This window comes from Cheilinus undulatus, linkage group 2 (genome assembly GCF_018320785.1).
Source record: "Cheilinus undulatus linkage group 2, ASM1832078v1, whole genome shotgun sequence".
NCBI classification, from domain to species: domain Eukaryota; kingdom Metazoa; phylum Chordata; class Actinopteri; order Labriformes; family Labridae; genus Cheilinus; species Cheilinus undulatus.
The window spans coordinates 25,728,067-25,751,569 of NC_054866.1; the positions used below are offsets into that span (position 1 = coordinate 25,728,067).

Here is a 23,503-nt window from a genome sequence, read left to right on the forward strand (position 1 = left end):
CCTCAGGGAGGCACACCTTTAAATTTTAATTATTCCTCCAAATGTCAAATGACAGACTCTGCTGAGAGATTTAACAACAATACACAAACAATAACACTGATACACACGAACACACACCCTTGTGCATATAGGGATCTCTCACACACAAACACACATACACAGAGCAGGCTGTGTCACTTTGATCAATAAGCTTCTGTCAATAAAAACCACCAAGCCATCTCTCACCTCAGCACAATGGTGCGAGTCTGTGTGGGTCCCAGAGGACTGAAAAGCCATAGGAGTAATTTACTATGTGCCACTGACCAATTACTGACCTCCAAATCAAACAACAGCACAACACTCCTCTGGCATTATTACCCCATTATCCTACTATTCGTTCTGTTTTATGGCGGTCTGGTAAACCTTTCCATTTCAGTATAAAATGCAGTTGTAACATGTGTGAGTGTCCATGTGTGAGAAGAAAAGGTGATAAAGTCATGTCTTTTGATCTCACAATACACCACATCCACACTAAAAGAAAGTGAATAGTGGTCATGAGTTAATCTGACACTTAATTAGACCAGCAACAACACATAAGAAGCATTTCTAAAAGACTGGATCCAAATTTAGCATCACATCATTATACTGTATACAGTTTAGATGAAAAATTGGATCATTAAACCCTAACCCTATGGGTTAAAATGACTAACCAAGTGATAGGATTTAGAGCATACAATCTGTTAAGGCCCAGTTATCATACTTGACAGTTTTCTGTTCAATACACATACAAAAACAACAGAAGTAAAAGATATTCATTTCTAATATTTGACTCATTGTCACTTCCATACATTGCCAAGAAATAACAAAAAAAGCAGACCAAGAAATGTTAATCTTAGCATTTATTTAAGGCGTGTGTCCTTGCTTTTCTCCCTCTTAGATTAACCATTTAACAGTTTTTTGATAAGAGTTGTATCATTAGAATCATGAGTTTTTCAGTTAATCTTTCTCTAATATAACACACCAGTTTCCCTGATCATGGTAGCTGCTCTGAAATTTGATTCCAGCCACTTGACTGCACAGCTGCTCGAGCTCCCCCTGCTGGAACACGTGATAATAGCGGTGAAAAACAGGTGCTGGGCTGCTCTCAGACTTTGGATTTGCAGGCGAGGTCTGAGTTGTGTCGTTCCTCAGAAGGGGTTTAGAGTCTGTGTTGGTTGTGGGACTCTTTTTGGACTTGTCCTTCTTATTGTCCCTCTTCCCTCCCTCTCCTGATTCATCCTCTCCTCGTCTTTTCCCTTCTTTCAGATGCCAGGGAACCAACAGGTCTTGTGTGTCAAAGGCTGTGCGGTTAGTGTGCACACTAAGTTTGCCACCACTCATGTTATCAACATCCTGTGTGTGATCAACAGCCCTGTAGTTGCCCTCTAAATGTTGGTTTGATTTTCCATGATGCTTCTGGCTGTTTTCTGATGTGTTTTTGGCAGGGCTGCTGTCCTCAGGATGCTCTTTGGTCTTGTCTTTGAGGTACTTGGACCTCTGCTTTTTGTACTCCTGTTCAAAAGCCCAGACGTAGATGAGTGCTCGACCTCCAGGCTTTAAAAGTCTAACTAGCTCCCTCAAAGCTGCCAGTCGACGGTCCTGCAAAGAAAAAAAAACAGATACAACTCATTCTTTAGCCATATTTCATGCACTCCTGAATAACCCTGTGCAATAAAATACTGTGTTTTTTGCTTACTTTATCTCTGGTTGTGATAAATAAACTGCTCTCCAATTTAATGTTTGAATCTAATTTATAAGAGACTTAAAAGGAAAGAAACTTTAATGTTTCTAAGATCATGAGTATCTTTTCCTATTTTCATTTCTTTTGTATTTTCTTTTTTCTGTGTTTAAAACTATATACAATTATGTGTTTTAGACATGTAGGATGCGCAGGATTCATCACCTGATGTGCCACAACCGTGGACACACTTTTGGTTGCTCTGCACTGCAGCCAAGGTGACGCTCATGCCATTTCTTTAATCCAGGCCTTTTCACCCCTGGTAATACGCCCTGGGACCACCAGAGGTTTTCAGGCCCTTGGGACATCCACAGCATGACCAGGGACTTGTGAAAACCCTACTACTCACCAGGATGGTACCCTAGGCCATGCTTGCTCATCATCCTTTACCTCGCCCTAAGATGTGGACCTTTTTTTTTTTTTTCTTCAGATTATTTTCCCATACCCCTGGTGATACGCAAAGGCATCCAAGGATGACCCATGTGGTGTCAATCCTCCTTCCCACCTGATGGTGCCCACAGGCAGCTTATTAGCCACATCTACATCACATCAGACTTAGTTTTTGGCTCAAACATGCCTACAGTTCTGCACATTACTGTAGAACATGGGATCAGTATTTTGTTTAATGTAGACATATCACTGAAAAAAATCTACATATTGTAACCTTAAGTCTTAAAGATATACTTAAAATGTTTTTTATGACAAAAATATTAAGGTAGTGCCATACGTTTACATTTCAACATTGTTTACACAAATAATTATCCAAAAGGAATTAGAGTAATCAGTACTTCTTAATCAAAGGAAGTTAGAAAGAATAGAAAATTTGGGCACAATAAGTTCAATGATATTGTTCATTCTTCTTTATTTTAATTTTGTCAATGATTTTAACCAAACATACATCAGACAGCAACTACATATTTAAAATTGCTTGGACCCAAAAGACTTACATGGCCATTTTCACAAGCACTGGAAGTCAAAAATACAAACTTCAAAACTTAGTGTGGTTGATAGTTCAGTTAGTATTAATTTACTGCATTTTTAGCATTATTATATCACATGGTTGTAGTAACTGTAAATGTACAGGACAGTACAGTACAACATGCTTACCTGTGTGGAAAAGTGGTGTATGACAGCAATAGAGATACAAGCATCACATGAGGATGTTCGAAGAGGAACACGGAGTGCATCTGATACAAATGCCTGGAAACCTCTCTCTGCACAGATTTGGACAAGAGCACTGCTACGGTCACAACCAACCTGACAGGAAGAAAACAAACACACAAACACACAAGAGCACAAATCAGTCACAGAGGGAAGGTGGTCATGTAGAACATGAAAATCTCTAATTGTCCTAACAACATCATGGGTGAAAGTCTCATTTTTTTGTCAAGTGATGCACTTATTTCTTATTCTCTTGTTTAATACTGCTACAAAAACACAACAGTACGAAGCAAAATTGTTCCTTAGTCAACAAGAAAGGGCAAAAATACAGCGGCAAAAGGGGAGAAGAATAAAAAGAAAATATCAGAAAATGAAACGGGGGGAAGAGAAGGAAACAGCTTCATTAGAAAAGTTCAGAAAAATTAGGTATGTAGAAGAAAGTAGAGGAGGGAAGCTGGAATGACCTCAAAAGAAAGGCAATAATGATTTTAACACATTATTAATAATTAAATCAAGATCTGCAAGACCCTTTCCCAAAAGAGACAGAGGCAATAACAGAGTGAGAAGAAAAAAAATGACACATGTGCACAATCTGTTACTGACTAGCATACAACCAAGGTCAAGGCTTATGATTTCAATTAAAGCTATGTGGTTAAACAGGGTTAATCTGTAATAAGGGAGAGAATTAGAAGGAAAAGGGGAAGAGACAACAAAAAAAGAAAGCGCAAAGGGAGGAATACAAATTGAAGAGAGAAAAACAGCAGATTGAGGTTGAGAGCTGACGTATGACCTACATGATCACAGTGTTCTCTCAGCAAAGATTTATCACAGTTACGGTCAGAGTCAAGATAAGCTGCTTACACGCACCTTCAAAATCCCAAACATGAATATCCCAGAGTGCATACATAAACAAAAATTTAGGATACTGCCATGAAAACTGAGCTAATGCTAAGAATGAGAGCAAAATAAGCCAAACTAATTCTCCCAGCAGGAACGATATCCTCAGTGCTGAGTGTTGCTAATTCTAACTGAAAAAAGGATGTTTGCATTTGAGACAACTTTAAAAACAGCTGCTGACTGTGAAAGTTAGGTTCCCGAGAGTACACAAATAGATGCAAGAAGATATATTTTCATGTTTATATTGATAAAGACAGCAAGATCAGGACATCATGTGTAAGCCTTTGTGAATATTCTCTTTGGGAGCTCCAGAACAGGCTCCTTCAGAAGAAAACAGTCAGCAGGTCATCTTCCAAACACCGGTCACCACCCATCTTCACATGGCAAATTGCCATCTCTAAAAGCTACAATCTGCAGTCAGTCCAGCATTGTCACATGTCCTTTTTATGTCTTTCTGGTTTTTGGACTGTGTCTACTGGTTATTGTGATGTTGGCTAAATTTTACATGGTTTTGTTGTCAGTGTTTTGTCTTTCTTGTTCTGGTTCTATGCTACAGTTATGACTGTTTTAAAGGGGCTATACAGATACAGTTATTGTTATTGTCATTATCATCATTATTATCATTACTATTCCTTCATCTGACCATGCTAAGGCACGCATCTGTAGGAACCTGCCTTCTTTAAAATTTTTTTAATCTTTAAAATGTAAGTCAAAGGAGCTATTTCTCTATGAACTATTTAATCTTTGCATAGGGAAATCAAATCTATACCATCAGACTGATTATATTATTATATGAATCTATTTTTGTGAACAATATGACTTGCAGTAGCACTAAAATATGACTTGCTACACTCACCCAACAGGTAAATAAGCAAATGAGACTTTGTTGTAGTTTTTAAGCTTAAACTGCACATTCATATGAGAGTGCTTAGGAAACACTAAAGATCTTTGCAGTGTCTTTTATTTGCCTGCACCTAGGTGGAATAACTATCTCTTCCACTGTGGAGTACACAGCAACTAACAGTTAAAAATACCTTAATTTACATATATTTCGGGGGAGGGGATATTTTTTTAATTTTTTTGCCTTAGAGTAGTTTACTGTATTTTCCAACTGCCAGAGGAGCAGATGATAAAACTGAAAATGAAACTGATTTGTACAAGTTTGGTTTTGAACAGAAGAATTGTATCTAAGTTTTGTAGGAAAAAAAATTAGAAAAAGATAGCTAGCCTGACTCGCTCACACAAGACACCTACCTGCCTATAAAGAAGGCAATAGCAGCATTCAAACAAGTTATTTGTTTTGTTCTGTTTTTTGTTATGTTTTTTTTTTTTTTTTTACATTGGACTAAAAATAAAGAAGAACTTCAAAAACAATAGTGTAGAGTTTTCTATGAAGAAAGAGGCCAAGAGTTTTCCCATTGTAAGTTGTTATGCTAAGCTAGGCTAACTGTCAGGCATCAGCAATATGCTTAATGCACAGACAGAGTGATATCAAATACAGTGTATTTCCCAAAACAGTTTTAAATGTCTTAAACAGTCTTCAACTGTTAAATGTTTGCATTAAAGTATGGATGGACAGTTGTTAGAATTAGTGGATGAGTCATCTCCAACACTGACGTACTGGCATAAAACGAGCCTTTTACATCGAATCCTTCTGAATCTATCGGAGGTCCCATTAGTAAATGTGAGGCATATGACTAATAAATGGTTTGTTTCTGTTTCTGCCGAGGCTTATTTGCTTTGACAATTTTCTGTGGCCTATTTAATAGTGTGGCATTTTGCCTGATGATAATCTAAGAAGGTGAATCAAGAGAAACGAAGAGGAAAAGTCCCTTGTGGGATAAATAAAGCATCTCAGAATTCCAGACAATATGGTATCTACTCACAACAATCAGATCTGGGTTGACACCCAGATATTTTCCATTTCCACAGCCCACATCAGCGAGCATGCTGCCAGCAGGTAGAGATGTCAGGAAATCACAAACACGAGGCCAGGGGGAGTGGCGAGTGCTGCTGAAGTGGGACGCGATGGCATCATACACCCGATGAACATACTTCTCCTCCAGCAGGGCTGCGTCTGCATGGGAACAAGGGAGTGAGGGGGAAGGGGGTGTCGGTACAAAGGGCACCGTTGGACCTCCCTGGCTGTCACAGGCAGAGGGGAAGGCTGGAAAGGCCAGAGGGAAGGGGATTAATGTTTATGAAGAGTGTTTCGATGTCCCTAAAAAGACCAATGGTGGTTTAAACAACAGACACAGCTTAAAAACAGTCTATTACCCTCAGCCATCACAGCACTAAACCAAGAGAATGTGAATAACACCTGATTGTCTTCATTTATTTGAAATTCATTGCTGGAAGTGAATGCTATGTGTTTTTGTGTCTTGTGATCGTTCTTCTTTCTCTGCTGTGTGCCAATATACGGAATGTGTTCTCATACCTAATTTCCCATAAGGGACAACAAACTAACTTAAAAGTTTTTTTGTTTTTTTTTACCCAAACGCAAGTAAATCGTTGTATCTGTGTGAGAGTTGTACAAGATGTCAAATGTATAAAATGAGAGAAGCACTTAAAGGTAAAAAAGACAGGCCCAAGTACAGAGCTCTGAGGGACTCCACAAAAGAATAAAACCATGGAGGTGACAGTCACTGAGGATGAGAGGGGAAAAAAAAGATTATGGATGCAAAAGTCTACTGTGAATGCAGTGTGAAAGGAAAGTGACAATGTACTTAACTGGCAAAGAAATGTGTCGCAATTCTATTTCATCAAGATTTTATTTCATTTCTAACTTTTACAAACAAAATTAGATTGAGAGCAATTTATTTGAAAAACATGATTATTTGATTTAAATTCTCTGCCGGTAAAATTTCAAAAAATGCTTTCCTTATATAAGCTCTCCTCTTTTTCAGCTACTGTTGTTGAATCAGGGAAGTCAACAGTATTTTTGCAATACTTTTTTAAACCAATGGTTTTAAATAGTATTGCAATATATTTTTTCACAAATATATCTAAAATTTGCATAATTAGGATAGTTCTTTTAAATGTAAATGGGTTAACATTACTTTAATAGTAAAAAAAAAACAGAGCTACAGAGTTAAATCAAAAACTGCCACATTGCTAATGAATGAGTACAACTTGCTTTCATCATTTAGAGACACCCCCGAGGAACCCCTGGAGGGCTGCAAGGCTCTGTTAGCTCTGAGGTTGTTGAAATAAGATCTGCAAATATCTTTAAAAATCAGGATTAGACACGGAAAAGATAGATTTTACATAGATCTTTTGGTAATAAGAAGTATGTGGAGGCCTATATCTTTAGGATTTTATCAATGATAACAATCAAATTGGTGTTCAGTATTTCTGAGTGGGTCCAGGGGAGGCTTTTGAGATGTAACTGGGAGAGATGCAGAGAAGAAAACATTGGGAGCCATCAGTTTGGATAATAGTCTTAAATTTGAGTGGACCTACATATATATTAGATTGTTTTTTTAATATACAGTGCTTAACAAATTTATTAGACCACCACACAAAGTAAGGCCACAGCTGCCCTAAATTAACAGCATTGGTAATTACCAAAATCGTTTTTTATGTTTCTGCAATGGTTAATACACCAATATGTAGAACCTCTTTAACCCAAATGATATTTTTAATGATAAAATATCATTGTTATTGTTATCCATGAATTTTCAAATGTACTGATTTACAAAAAATAAAATGAAAAAAATAGTAAAGCACATTATTATTTCTTGATTAATATGTCAAATTATAGTTATTTACTTGCATTCCTGAACAGAAAAATGAGTTTTAGTGGTTGAATGTTATGCTTGATTAATTTCTGACTTCTCAGAGAAGCCCAGTGAGCCGGCTCAAATTTGGGTGAATTCAGTTTGAAATCCCTCATTCCTGTTCAAAATGGTAAAATGTGGAGAGCTCACTGAAAATGAAAGAGTCCGCATTAAAGCACTTCATGATGCTGGATGGTCTTTGAGACAAATATGACAGGTGGTCTAATAAATTTGTTAAGCACTGTATATAGTTGTACTTCTGCTTTTTTTAAATTCCTCTCAACAAGGAGGAAGGGGGCTGTTCATAACATACACAGTATGGTAGGTGGAGAAATATTCATGCGAGAACCATGGCTCCAAAAGTTATTTTGAAACATTTAATAGTGGTAAAAGTCTTTATTTTATTATGTACACTTTGTGTTGCTTACACTTTGGTCATTTGGAAGATTCTTACCACAGTCACATGGTTCATGTCTGATTTTGCGGAAAGTGAAAGAAGTGCGGGTGCCTCTCTTGCTCAAAGTGAGATTGCTGTGGGTCCCAATTTCAGTCGTTGTTAGAGGAGGGAATTGTGGGTCAAAGGCTGGCACCATGTCGTATTTCCGAGGAGTAATCCTGACAGATGATAAGAGATGAATGACTGTCATGTACAAACTACAGGCTGTAAATAATCTATACAGTCAACATATGTTGTGAAGAATAGAAGATACAAATATGACAAAACCCTAAGCCTGTTATCTATTTCATCTTCATGTGTGAAGGGAGTCAAATGTGTAGAAAAAAAACACAGACATTCTCTACTTTCTAAACTACAGCAGGAAGCCCAGAGAACGACCAGAGAAATTCAATAATTCTATGCTCCCCTCTCAGTGGCACAGCTGAAGAAAAGAACTGTCCTCCCTCTGTTGATTGACTTAAAGCTCATGTCAAGATAAATTGACTCCAATTGACTTAGTCCAGCTCACCCATGAGTCCAGAGGTATCTGCTCTCTCCCTTCATCACCAGGAGGCTCCGTGGTGGCAGCACAATGGGAACAAGACGGCCATCAGGATGACGGAATTCCATTACTGTCTGTACAATAAACAAAAGAGGTGTATGGATTGAAAGTGGAAAAATTTAGCCCTATCATATGAGCACAGAGGAAAATGTTTGCTTGCTTAGTCTGAGTCTCCAAAAAGACACTACCTAATTTAAAGACCATGTGCGGAAGCTTTAGAAGGGGTTGAAACTGACTGAAATTAATACAGATGCTTCTATATGATCTACAAAAGCAAACAAGACCATTATAACAACTTGTTATTAATGCTTTAGATTTCTGCCACAGGGTACTTGTCAGGAAAAGTGATTAACTGCATGTTGCCTAAACAGTTTTAACAGCAAAGATTCTCACTGGCTGTGTTTACGTGGACTCAAGTATCCTGGTTTCGAACAGTTAAAACTTTCGGCCATTAATACTGATGAACACAGTTCTTTGGAGACAGAGAGTAACGGCTCATGCTACAAGTTACTGAGAGCTCAGAGCTCTGTGAGCCATAGATGAATAGACAGCACTTAGTAAACATCCTGCTAAATCTGTGAGCATGTTCAAGGCCTGATACAATAACTTATCCAGTGTACTCTCAAAGTAAAAGTTTAATCTTTTCAAGGCCCACTTTGAACAACCCGCATTTTCACACAACACTTTTATTCTGCAGTTGTTTTCAAGACAGTTATTTAGTGAAAAAGTTACTTAAATGATTGCTTAGCTCTTTCTTTGGGGTCTCTGCACAACGTTCTTAGTGATTAATAACAAATACAAGCACCTCATAGCCATAACAATTTAAAACACTAAGTCATGTAAGCCTATTCATTTGATAGCTCCCTCTCACTCCTTACCATCCTCACCTTTTTCCTGTAGTTTTTTTGTTACCTGAACTAAAGCACACATTCTTAATGCAAATAAAATCCTTTTCTAAAATCCAAAATTCACAAACAAAGTTTCATGCCTGCTTAGATATGATGCAGTGATCAAAAACCAGGATACTAGTATTTCTCATTCACAATAACCACTGTGCATGTAAACACAGCATCCCAAATATGATCAAAACCAGGATAAGGCTCATCCTACTCATACTCAAGTCCATGTAAACACACTCAATAAGAGATGCATTACACTGCTTTATGTTGAAAAAAACACTTCTTACAGATGTGTGGAACAATCAAATCAGAAAGTTAACAATCTCCTGCTCTATCCACGGGAGGGGGAAGGGTCATAATTCAACACAAACCAAAAGTTCCTGGTGTCAGTTCAAAGTTATTTATCTAAAAGTCATGTTGCTGTCCAGCTGAGTAATAATACAAGAGATTTAAAAAGTTTTATATAAATGTGTGATTAAAGAACTTCCAGGTGGTGTTATTTTGGTGCCCTCTTTGGACAAAGCAAAGCTCTTATCTATTTGCAGAGTTTATCTCATACATACACATCGTTTAAGTTTATCTTTAAATGTCATTCTGCTGCCTTTTAAACGGAAAAATGTGTCACTCTTGAAAAATTTAAAATAAAGGAAAGGTCACTAAGCAGTGTGTTTTAAATCATCTGTTGAAAACATCTGTCTTTACCCTGACTTTGATTTAATTGCTATAAAGAGGCATTAATATTTATTTTAGGTCGTTTCCTGCAAACCCCTCAAAAAAACTTTAATATGAAAAGTGATTTTTTCTATTTCTACCAGTAAAGCAGGTAGATCTTAAGTCAGGTCAATATAGAGAATATTTGCCTGTGCTCAGTCACTCAACAAATAGTGGCATAGCTAACTGTCTAGCAGCAATTTTTTTTTAACTCACAGAGTACCAAATTTTACTCACCTGCAATTTCCAAATAGAAGTATCTGAAAAAACCTCTTGGAAAATAAAACCTCTGTTTATTTTATGCAGCAGTTTGTATGTGATATCACTACACACTCCTCACACAAAACACAAATTTCCTCCTTGCCCCTCGCTAACAACCAGCAGAAGAATATCCACAGCATCAGTGTTTGATCCCAATGTTCCCTTACAGCGCGTAACAGCATAAGCTCTGCTGGGAAATTACATCCGCACAATTTCTAAACTGCATCTCCCCGAGTTCTGACAGCAGGAAAATTGGATTTTGGGGAGCAGAGGAGTGTGTATGTGATTGAATGTATGTGTGTGAGGCAGGCAGACGGATAAATGTTTGTGTATTATTGTGAGAAAGTGATGTACATGCAGCTCCTGCAAATGATCATATATTTGCCTGAAACCATGGATAGAAATCGCTCATATACACATATATGTAACACACGCACATACGCATGACAGGGAGAACTGAGCAGTACCGATCTGTGGAGTATTAGCCAATCAATGAAACCGGTGGAATGTGACTAAATTGATGGTGATGCTGGTAGCTACGCTCTACAGCAAGACTGTTCATCATTCCCTGACACACACACCTATACACAGCTCTTTTTATTTCCTCACTCAAACACCAAACAGCCTCAGTAAACCCATAAAGCATACAGCTGCTTTAAATGTTTAACTATGAACAACCAGTCTACATAAGTTTAATTTATTAAGTCAGTGACGTGTGCCGACTTAGTTCCTTCTTCTTTTTTTGGCCCTGAAATTAAGAAAATCCTGATTAAATCAAACAGGGTGTGATTTAAAGGTGAAATGCTATTATTCAGGAATTAGTTTTAATCATAACTTGATGAAGTGGTTAAAAAAACTAGATTCACAATAATAAGAGCCATCATCTAGTCTATGATTTATGTCTAATACCAAATTTCCAAACCATCTTTGAAATATGTTGTATTTTATTCTCAGAAACAGTTACTGTATATATTACTTCACTTCAGAATCTTTCTATAAGGGTTTAATCCACCGTCTGCAGGGTTCTCCAGGGTTACATTTTAACCCCCTTGTATTTTCTATTTATTCCCACATGGCCGGTTAAAAAGTAATCGTAATGTTCATTACCACTACTACACTGATGATGCTCAATTATATGTTCCTCTAAAATCTAACGATGGAGACATGGTGTCTTTTATTCTGTCCTGCTTGTCCAATGCGAAATCAGGGACTTACACTAATTTTCTGAGTCTTCATGACTTCAAGGTATTGTATGTTTAAGAGGGAGCCAGAAATCTTGGAGGGATTTTTTGACTCCAGCCTGTCATTTGACACCTAGCTGTCTATCTTGTTTCCACCAGCTTAGACTTACAGTGCATTCAGTAATTAATCAATCCCCCTTCATCTTTTTCAATTTTGTTATGTTTCAGTACCCCATGACAAAGTGAAAACAGAATTTTAAAAATAGAAAAAACATAAATATGCCATTGACATAATCCTTCAGACCGTTTGCATAAACACTTGAAAGTAAAGTGGGGGTATTATGCCTTTTTTCAAGGCTTTACACCATCTTTCTGATACCCACGTAGTAGTTTCACATGGTTTACAACTCAAAAAACTCCTCATGTTTCTCACACTGGCGTCCTGAAAAACCCTTATTTTAACCTCTGTCTGAAACGCTTCGTTTTCGCTGCTGTCTCTTTAACACCCCCCGCTCCACGGACCTGCTTTCCTCAAATTGGCCGATTTTCCGGAGGCTGCGGCAGGAATCAATGTTTTGTGCCCGCCCCCTCTAATGTGGCTAATGTTGTTATGCTAGTAGTTGAAAACTTTGAATGAACCGGTCCGACTGAGTAAAATATGGGGAATTTTGATATACGTCTGTATGTGTTAGACCCGGAGTCGTACACTGATAGTTTGGAGAGAGCGGGGAAGAAAACCAGCAGCAGCGAAGGATAGAGCAGGACGTATCTGTTTGGTAAGTGTTTAATTACTGTGTTTCAATGGCTAAATGGCTAAGAGGCCTTGTGGGGGCGGTCTGTTCCGCTTTGCCGACAGCACGGACGAACCACGAACCAGTCAGCAGATAATATTGCGATGACCTCATCAGTTTGCTCCCTGTTTGCTCCATTGAAATCTCATCTCGGGAGAATCTTGGAAAGATTTTCAACGAACCGTTTTCTGCCACATACGTTTATCTTGCGGTTTGAAAATTTGCATACGTGGAGTATGGACACCCAACATTGTGACTTTATATTAATGTTTTAAAAATCAGAAAAATATAATACCCCCTCTTTAAGGTCATGCTGCTCACATCTCTGGATCTTTGCTGAGATGTTTCTACACCTTCACTGGAGTCCAGCTTTGGTAAATTAAACTGATTGGGCATGATTTGGAAAGGCACACACCTCTTTGTAGAAGGCCTCGTAGAAGTCAATGCCTAATCATAGCCTTCAGTAAATCACTTTCTGGTCCCTTATAAAAAAAATACAAAATGCAATGACCAAAGTTTATTTGATAAATTTACATTTTATTGGTGCCCCCTTGTCTTCTCTTCTATTTTTTGTATCTGCTTGATTTTATTTGGATTTAAATTAATTATGATGTTCAAATCTTGTACTTGTGATTGACAAATCTCTCTTTTCTCGATACTATTCCTGATATTTCTTCTGCTGTACACTTCTTGCTCCTTGCAATCACATGTGCTGTCTGTCTGTCTGCATGTGTGTGACAGATGCCGTGACAGATGACAGCTGATTGCTAATAGATCCCCTGAGTTTCAGACAAGTCGGGACAGATTGGTGCTCATCAATAGCAGTCACCCTGCAGAGACTAAACCAGTATCACAGCACCTAAGTCACAGCCTGTAGTCACAACGTAAACAGTCAAGGACACAGTAACACCCACTGTTTTAAAGGACATCTGACTCTCTTCAATTCATTAAAGCAGGGACACCTCCTACAGAGTCATTCACTATATATTGTAAGTTGTATTAAAAGAGACTGATGATGCATAAAAGCATATCAGAGACAGAAAAAAAAGAACAAGGTTTGGAGAGAAAGTGACAAAATGTTCTCAGTCAGATCACAAGGACATCAGATCAAAACACACTGCTGCACACACTCATCTCTGCCCCCCAGAGACACATGAATCACTCTGGTGGTCAGTGAGGTGACAACTCATTTGATTGATCAAACTCTGACACAGGAGGGCACGCAAGCAAAAAGACAACATCTGATGACACACTCTCATTTACAGGAATCTTTTTACTATGCACAGCTTTTAAATGAGGAAGTATAAAAACTTTCTTCAATAGGACCACTTAATCCTTTCAAGGAGTAACTTTTGCTTCAAAATTTGACTTCAATTAGAGTTCCTCAGGTCAATATTGGCTACAAGAGCTTAGAGATTAATTTTATAGCTGAGTAGATATGGACTGACTTCTTACCTGTGCTCCCAGGCTCAGTGACAGGATTGTGTCCTCAAAGGCAGAGTGGGTGTCCACGTGAGGAGGAATACCTAAAATAAACATTTCATTTAAAGAATAAATATATGTAAGACCAGTTGTAATGTGGAAATGTAGTTTTAGCTTTTCTGTATGGCGTGACAACATTGAACCTTTTGAGATGTGTGAAACTAAATCATTCTGACACTCATTGTTAATCTGAATTTATGTGCTTTAAAAACAGGTGTAAAAATTACGGTGAAATCCTCATGTAACCCCTCAAACATCTGCCAGCCCCTATATAGAACTAAAAACACAGCAACCAAAGCCTCCTTGAATTCATGTTGGAAAGGTTCTGCTGCCACCTTGTGGTAAGAGTTATATCAATATTAGAGGACATTTATGTCGAAAAAAAAGCTGAAATGTTAAGTCAAACATGACATTGTAACTTAGTCTTAAGGATAAAATGTTGACTTTTTAAAGAAATATGTATTTATTTTCTCTCCATTAACAGTGTGCCTGCAGCCTCTGCCATACTCATCTGTTTTCCTCTTTTTGTGGTGGCCACTGGTGTCTAGAAGGCTTTACAAGAAAATGTGTAATCCTTCTATCTCTTAGCTTTGCTATGGCAGTGATAAAGTACTGACATTCTCCCAGGGGAATCCACATGGCCTGTCATGTTTCCACAGCTTAAAAAAAAAAAGGCTCACCCTGTCCAGACTCATACTGGTTGACGGTCAGCTGGTCTGGCTTGGTGTTGATGTGTCTGTTGCTAACGCATCGCTCCAAGACAGGCAGACATTCCTGAGGAATACCTGGATACACATAAATACACACAACATTTATATGCTTTTTGTTACTTTGTTTTCTAAGAGCCATTGTCCTTACTTTTATGCTGATGTTAAAAGTTGGGTGAAAGGTGAAACAAAAACCTGTCAATGGTTTGAGTAAATAGTTTATCACTTTTAGTAACTCAATAGATGTTTATAATCTGCTTGAGAGCAGGCTGTGCAAGGCATTAAGACTTTGTTGGCAACTTTTATTTAAACTTAAAACAAAAGTAAGGAAATTTGTGTTTGGTACATTATTTCTTTGTTGTAACAATGCTTCTTGGTAACAAATTGTATACCGTTAGAAAGCCTGTTTATTATCCTTTTAAATGTTGCCACATTTGTAAGGCTCATGCATTTGTGGGATGAGCAGCAGAGCTGAGTATGTGGGTTGCGCTCATGAAAAATGTGCCAGATCTTCTCTGCCAATGCCAAAAAAGCTTATTTTGCTGTTGCTACTGACTCTTGTTTTGAGCTTCTGGTACCCCAGTTGCTGCCAATCAGGTGACTTTTGAATTTTTGAAAAGAAAACAACTCATTGCTGTTCTTTGTTCTTCTTTTAACAAAGAAATGTTGTCAAGTTCTGATAAACTTTCTAACCGGGCCCAAATGGTTCAGATGGGAGCTATGCAAGATGGATTCGCCAATGAAAAACAAGGACACCGGCGTATCCATCTGCTTTGCAAGGTTATCGGCATGCTACGCTTGACTGATCTGGATAGGGACCGTCGGTTGGGCAACTTCAAGCTGGTGTTCAGCAAAACTAAGCTGCGGCATTGTTTGGAGTGAACCCTAGTAGAGATGGAATGGCCTGGCAGCAGTCCTGACCTCAACACCATTGAACACTTGTGGGATCAGCTTGGGTGTGCTGTTCGTGCCAGAGTGACCAACACAACCACGTTGGCTGACTTGCGACAAATGCTGGTTAAAGAATGGGATGCCATCCCACAGCAGCGTGTGACCAGGCTGGTGACCAGCATGAGGAGGAGGTGCCAGGCTGTGGCTGTGTATGGTTCTTCCACACACTACTGAGGCTCCAATCCACCAAACAAGAGTCAATGGCAGAAAAGGCTGTTTGGCATTGGCAGAGAAGATCTGGCACATTTTTCATGGGCGCAACCCATATACTCAGCTCTGCTGCTCATCCCACAAATGCATGATCTTTACAAATGTGGCAGCATTTAAAACAGTAATTAACAGGCTTTCCAACGGTATAAAATTTATTGCCAAGAAGCATTGTTACAAGAAATAATGTATCAAACACATATTGCCTTACTTTTTGTTTTAAGTTTATTTATTTTAAAAGACACTGCTGAGGTTAGCATAGAAAAGCCTACAGCAGCATAAATGTAATTGTAAGTGAGAGGAATAATGGCTAAATTTATTTAAATATGACCCATAAAACCTCATTAGGAAAAAAATAATAAATATACACAGTCATGTGTGTGAGTTTTAGGCATGTAGGGTGCTAAAGATTCATCATGGGGCATGATGGCCCTGGGCTGGATAGGGAAGGGACTTCAAGGGAGGTCAGCCAAAGTCAAGCTAGACATATGGCAACACATGTGTCACTCAGCAGCCAACATCAAAGTCAACGGCATCTCTTTTGTCCGGGTCTTTTCACCCCTGGTAATACACCCGTAGACTATCAGTTGTTTCAGGCCCTTGGGAGGTCCCCAGTATTTCCTGGGGTTGTGTCAATCCTCCTTCCTGACTGATGGTGCCCTAAGGCAGCTCATGTGCCACATCTAGGCCTTACTTCAGCCTACATTCTTGGCCCAAATACGCCTAACAGTTCTGCACAGTACTGTACTGTCGATTAAAAACATAGAAACAAACTTACCTGTAGGTAAGGGCTTGTCCTTATCAACGTTATTGTTGTCATAGCGAAATTCAAACCCAAAGTGTTTGACTTTTCTGTGTTTCAGGGCTTTTTGAGCTGAAAAGAAATTAAATTAAGGTTAGCAAATTGTATAAACACAAGACACTCAATTGCTCTATTAATTTCTCTATTCAATTTTAATGAACAAAAGCTAAGTTTATTATGACCAGGTTACTGGGTGACCTTTTATAGGCCAGACTAAACACAAAGAGATAAAACACAAAGAACAACCTCTCACCTGTGTTATCATCATTTGTAGATGACCAGTCAATGGCAGCAAGCAACAGAGTCTCTTCATCTACTGACACAAAATCTTCTACTAAGGTTAATCCCTCTGGTAATGGAACAGATTCCTCTCCCTCACAGGATACTGCATAAAAAAACATAGCTATACAGTATATATATGATATGAATATATACGAATATAAGATGTAGATTACAGACTATGAAGAAAGACAGAATATAAAGATATCAAACAGCTGCATTAAATTCCACCACTTATTCTAAAACTTAATAAAATAAACTTCCTCATTACCTGAGTCAACATAACTGAGGTAGAGAGTCGCACTGTTTTCTCCACATTGCAGACTTTGACCATTGAGATGGAGGTGGGCTTTCTGAGCTCCCTCTTCGGACCTAGCAATAATATGACAATGGTCAACGTACTTCAAATTTGAAGAATACATTCTTAGTGTATTAAATCAGATTTCATGTAGCATCTGTACCTGTATGTGACAAAAGCATAGGGCTTCTGAGGGGGCATGATCAGCATCTCCAGCTCACCCATTTCTTTCAGTGTTGACAGCAGCTGCTCACGACAAACACCATTTCCCAGGCCGCCGTTAGCAACAACCAAACTCTGCAGAAAGCACAGAGGGAGAAAGGTGAGTTAAATACAGACCAGGTTAGATGGATAACTTCCAGTGGGGCTGACTATAGTTTGCCCTCAATCGTGTTGCCAAATCTTGATGCTAATGTTGCAATGAAGACCCAAACTTAGGGTCTTTCAAATATGTTGTAGCAACATCACTGTAACATTTCGTCTATCCAACAGCACTTGACTTAGTACAGGTACATCTCAGAAAATTAGAATATCATGAAAAAGTTCAACATTTTTTGTCACTCATTTCATAAAGTGAAACCCATATATTATAATGACTTGATACACACAGAGTGAAGTATTTCAAGCCTTTATTTCTTGAAATGTTGATGATTATGGCTTACAAATAATGAAAACCCAAAATTCAGTGTCTCAGAAAATTAGAATATTATGAAAAAGTTCAATATTGGAAAGTCATGGTGTCACACCTTAATCAGCTAATTAAATCAAAACACCTGCAAAGGTTTCCTGAGCCTTTAGATGGTCTCTCAGTCTGGGTCAGTAGGCTCCACAATCATGGGGAGGACTGCAGACTTGATAGATGTCCAGAAGACTGTCACTCACACCCTCCACAAGGAGGGTAAGCCACAAAAGGTCATTGCTAAAGAAGCTGGTTGTTCACAGAGTGCTGTATCCAAGCATATTCATAGAAAGTTGAGTAGAAGGAAAAAGTGTGGTAGGAAAAGGTGCACCAGCATGAGGGATAACCGCAGCCTGGAGATGATGATCGTCAAGCAAAATCCATTCAGTCCACTCCTTGTGAAGGAGTGGACTGAGGTTGGAGTCAGCGCATCAAGAGCCACTACGCACAGACGAATCCCTGACATGGGCTACAAATGTGGCATTCCTCATGTCAATCCACTCCTGAAACAGAGACAACGTCAGAGGCGTCTTACCCGGGCTGTGGAGAAAAAGAACTGGACTGTTGCTCAGTGGTTCAAAGTCCTCTTTTCAGATGAAAGAAAATTTTGCATGTCATTTGGAAATCAAGGTCCCAGAGTCTGGAGGAAGAGTGGAGATGCAAAGAATCCATGTTGCTTAAAGTCCAGTGTGAAGTTTCCACAGTCAGTGATGATTTGGGCTGCCATGGCATCTGCTGGTGTTGGTCCACTGTGTTTTCTGAAGTCCACAGTCAACGCAGCCATCTACCAGGACATTTTAGAGCCCTTCATGCTTCCTTCTGCTGACAAGCTTTATGGAGATGCTGATTTCATTTTCCAGCAGGACTTGGCACCTGCCCACACTGCCAAAGGTACCAAAAGCTGGTTCAGTGACCATGGTGTTACTGTGCTTGATTGGCCAGCAAACTGGCCTGAGCTAAACCCCATAGAGAATCTATGGGATATTGTCAAGAGGAAGAGGAGAGACACCAGACCCAACAATGCAGATGACCTGAAGGGCTATCAAAGCAACCTGTGCTTCCGTTACACCTGAGCAGTGCCACAGGCTGATCGCCTCCATGCCACGCCGCATTGATGCAGTAATTCATGCAAAAGGAGGCCCAACCAAGTATTGACAAGAGAGAGTGCATAGAAATGAACATACTTTTCAGAAGCCTTACATTTCTGTTTAAAATTATATATGGGTTTCACTTTCTGAAATGAGTGACAAAAATATTGAACTTTTTCATGATATTCTCATTTTTTGAGATGTACCTGTACATTCTCATCACAACAAACAACAAGATATTAGTTTTTAAAATACTTGACTTTCATTTGAATTTCGTTTTTAAACACTACTTCACTATTTGTTAAAACGCACGACCACTGATTTTACTGTGTTCTGACACACATCAGTTAAACTTTTTAAAGCTGACCACAACTATGACATAATAATACTTAGGTACCTACGATGATATATGTGCCATTATTTCAATTTTAAATGACTGAAATGTGTAGTTACAGCTAGTATATAGACAATAGCTTACCAGACAAGCGGGCAACTTTGCAAAAACATTATATATTAATAATAAGAAAAACACACGCAATAAACTTTATTGAAAAAACAATTCTGAATTGTTTTCCTGTTATTTAGCACCGAAAAAGTTAATGTAAGAGTTAGAAATGTTAGCTAGCTCCTGCCTAACAGTTGTCACTTCCTGTTAATATAAGTCTAGTACGGTACCTTGGTGGGCTGAGATGTGGTATTAATTCCTTCATGCTTTAAGAGAGTGTGACTGGCTTTTAACTGTTTTCGAAGAATCTTCTTTTCTTCTTTACTCCTCCGTATTCCCTTCACGTTGTTGTCCTTAATTCTATCCATGGTGCGTCATTTTTCTCTGTCCGGCAGCAACGAGATTTACAGCATAACGATGGTTCCTGAAGACCGTCATACTGCCTTCAAGTGTTTGGTTGAGTTTCTTCTGAGTTCATTAATTGATTGTTTTTTTAATGATAAAAGCATTTTGGTAACCGCAGTGACTATGGGGACTATGTAGTGTTTTTGTTAAAAGAGAATTTACGGGTTTCTTGGATAAAGACGTGTGCATTGAAGCGTGTGCTGGTTGGATCAACGGGAAATAATGATCACAATTGTAACTCTTTTTTTGTATTTATACTTTATTTTTTATTTTGTCATAGATAAACATAAAACAGATGAGAGCAATGGAAATTATAATGCAGTCTTAGAATTGTAAAAGTAAACAACATGTAGGCCAGGGCTGTCCACATGGCATGATATTAAATAGGTAACTAAATATGCATTACTGAGAATAACTTCTTAAGATTCAATATTTACAGTGTGAAACTGATCCTTTTTTGTGTAAGTATGGATATAAAAGACTCAAACATTTGCCCTTGAAATAAAGGTAGATATAAGGACATAAATCATTACACTGTTTGGCAGACAAGTATGCCCATGGTTTAATGAGTTTAAAGAAAGTGGCCCCCAAAATATTTTTATTGAGACCATCTTTGGAAATCATTTTCCCCAGTTAAAATGAAAGCATCTTTGGTCCTTCTGACAGAATTCTTAAATTCTAAATTTGTTACCCAGCAGTGTTTAAGTCTTTAATTCTTCATGTTTGTTGATGAAAGTTCATTTTATTTTTCATGTTCAATTTCCATGCAGGAACCCATTATTTTGCTGTGTTACATATCCATAGTATCACCCTAATGATAGGATTGCTGTTCTTCAAGTAAGTGGTTGTCCAGTGTTTCACTCTGTGGCTCCATCATATAGAATCTAAACCCCACTGGCAAAGCCACTGCATGCCTTCTTAATCTTCCAACAAAAGACAGCCAAAAATGCTCCAGGGATCATTCCATAGGCCTTGCTGTCTTCATACTAAGGGATAAAATGTAAGTATATGGGCTGTCTATCCTGGTGGGGACTGAAGGCCATTCCACTTTTCATCCATTTCATTCATCCATCATCAGACTGCACTCAAATTTTGGCAACCGAGGATGATCCTGTAAACCTGAGACTGTAAAAATATAAACACAGTTGGCCCATTGGCTTTAGTCTTGACACAGGCCTTAAAGTGTAACATAATACATTTGGGCCTTTTCTAATGAGATACAACACAATAATATACAAACACATAGAAACTATGAGTGATGGATTGTTCTTTGTTTTATCTTTGGTGCATTGCATGACTTGGTTTTTGTTCTCTCTCTGCTATCCCCTAGAGAGTTCAGATCCAGCACATAAACTTCTCTAAATCCAGATTAATAACTCCTCTGTGGGATTGAGTGTGTGTTCCAGCATGCATGCAGACGTTTTTGTATGTGTTAAGAAGCACGAAACACTTGTGCGTGTTTGTGTATTAATACAGGGGTGTTGTGTAATGAAGCCCCTCACCTGTCCATAGCCATCTTGGTAATTATGGTGCCAGGCTGAGCTGCCAGGCCAGTAGGAACCCTTGGTCGTCTTAACAGCACGCTCAGTTTGGTGTTCAAAACAACAGCTGGTCAGAAAGGGGACCATGGCTGCCCTCTGTGACATGAATGCAACACTAAGCTTCGTCTTGTTTTTCAAAACAGTGTAATAAAATCTTTAGTGCTTTATGAACTTGGCAGTTTATCTGTTGGTAGTTCATTTATTGGTTAACCAGTCAGGATTAGTATGAGATTAGACTTTTTATTTATTACATAGTCATCCCTCCTACTTTATGACAGCCGCACAGAGTGCTAAAATTAATTAAAAAGGGGCAAGATAGGTTTTTAAAGGGAGAGGTGAAGTGAGCTATCATTTATTTTCTGTCTTTAAATGATTGACCTAAGGCTAGTTTCATTGTAATTCAATATCCTGTATCAGTTTGACCCCCTTAGGTTCAAGTAGGGGGTTTTTGGAGGTTGAAAAAGTCTTACAGTCTTCTGTGATCCACAAGGTTTTCTTCTTGGAACCTGAAGTTCAAAGTTATTTATACACTGATGACGGCTAATGATGCCCATGATAATGCTAATATCACCATACAGCTCATTTTTTGCCTTGGAGAAAAAAGCTGGGGGCGGTGCGACATGATACAAGGGGTGGAAATGGCAGGGAAATCTACCATTCAATGGGATCTGATCTGATACATGTGATGCAATGCCATACAAAACAAAATGATACGATGCAATATGGTATGGTATGATATGGTGCTTTGCGATGCAATGCGATATGAGTAGGGGTGGGAATGGTAGGGAAACTTTCGATCCAATGCATTAGAATCCAACTCGATAGTATCTGATACCAACTGAGGATCTGCAATACGATACATTGCCGAGGATAATAATGGCCCACAATAATGAAATGACAAGACAGTTTAATACTAATCTTGGAGACAGCAGTGGGAGTGGGAATTACAGGGAAATCTGTGATACAGTATGATATTTTGCAATATGATATGATGAAACAACACAAAATGATACATGATACAATATGCTACGATACAGTTTGGGATATGCAATATGTCCCAAGGTAAAGATAAAATCTAGAAATGCAATGCATATTGCAAAGTAATCGTACAATGGCATGTCTTGGCATCTGGCATCTCATCAACTAACAAGAACAAAAAGCCCCCTGAAATATAAAATGCAGGATTAATATGAGTATATTTATTCACTGGTATGCAAAGTCAGTTTCACCTCGTACTATGCTTCATTTTAAATTCTGACCATCATTATTCTGTAATCAACTTCTATTTTGGTCAATTCAGTTCACCTTACCCTGAATCATGTCATGGGCACTACTGTGAGGAGTCATAAACTGGTGTCATGTTTAGTACAACTGCAAAGGAAATCTGTTAAGAGTTTTATGTTTCAAATGGAAATATCACTTTTGGCTTCACCAATCTGACAGTTGCATCACAATCTGGAGCTTATGGTAAAATCTGATCCTGGACAAACTTTGTACCTCGTCTCATGAACAGAGAATGTAGAGGAAGGTTTGTCATTATTCCAACAAGTCTCTGAGGTTATGAACAGCAGTAGGAAGATATTTCCCTTCCATTTGCTCAAGGGCAGCCTCACTTCACAAGTCAGCCAAACACAGAAAAAGCTCTGTAACAGCGAGAACCAAAGTGGGACCACTTGTGTACCCTGAGGCACGCCATCACCCTTTGAAATGCAGGGCCAGGATCCAGAGGCCACCTCCCGTTGCTGGCATGTATGTCTTCTAATTGGCTGCATGATGAAGATGGAGGGATATAGATACCAGATACTGCTTTTTAAAATAGTGATTCTGATCTTACCACTCTCTGGAGACACTGTATAAGCAGATCCATGCGCCTGTTGTCAAAGGAAAACGAGAATGAAAAAAAAAAGTGAAGACAGACATAGGAAACTATTGTCCAGTGCTGTGGTTTTAAGAGGCTTAGAGAAACAACTGATTTAATTCAACTGTATAATAGAGATAAATATATTTAGATTAATATTTCTGGCACCTGCTATGAGGAGCTGCAAGACTGAATTGTCTCATAATAAAACCTCTAGATTATGCAGACTAGACCATCTGTTTATGATTAATTAATCAATTGCTCTAAGTTTTGGTACGGATTCCAAACCTTTAGAGTTGCTTTTTTGGTGTATTCTGTTAGCTTTCA

The 23,503-nt window shown here is 38.5% G+C and overlaps 1 protein-coding gene across 1 annotated transcript; it reads right to left on the reverse strand.

The window, feature by feature from the left end:
• Positions 1–870: 870 nt before the first annotated feature.
• On the reverse strand, positions 871–19,751 carry alkbh8 (alkB homolog 8, tRNA methyltransferase). Its single transcript, XM_041796326.1, has 12 exons — positions 19,603–19,751; positions 17,324–17,457; positions 17,134–17,234; positions 16,837–16,968; positions 16,560–16,655; positions 14,597–14,701; positions 13,890–13,960; positions 8,559–8,665; positions 8,048–8,208; positions 5,701–5,981; positions 2,864–3,013; positions 871–1,617 (listed from the first exon to the last, which is right to left on the reverse strand). Exons 1-12 carry the CDS (start codon positions 19,738–19,740, stop codon positions 976–978), a joined length of 2,118 nt encoding a protein of 705 aa, XP_041652260.1. The 5' UTR covers positions 19,741–19,751; the 3' UTR covers positions 871–975.
• Between the last annotated feature and the right edge of the window lie 3,752 nt (positions 19,752–23,503).

Excerpts from the sequence above, each read along its gene's own strand:
- alkbh8 (XM_041796326.1), bottom strand. The coding sequence starts at position 19,740 with ATGGATAGAATTAAGGACAACAACGTGAAGGGAATACGGAGGAGTAAA. Across the intron at positions 16,656-16,836 it reads TACAAATGATGATAACACAG|CTCAAAAAGCCCTGAAACAC; the intron begins GTGAGAGGTTGT and ends ATTTCTTTTCAG. Across the intron at positions 3,014-5,700 it reads TCAACCCAGATCTGATTGTT|GTTGGTTGTGACCGTAGCAG; the intron begins GTGAGTAGATAC and ends TCTTCCTGTCAG.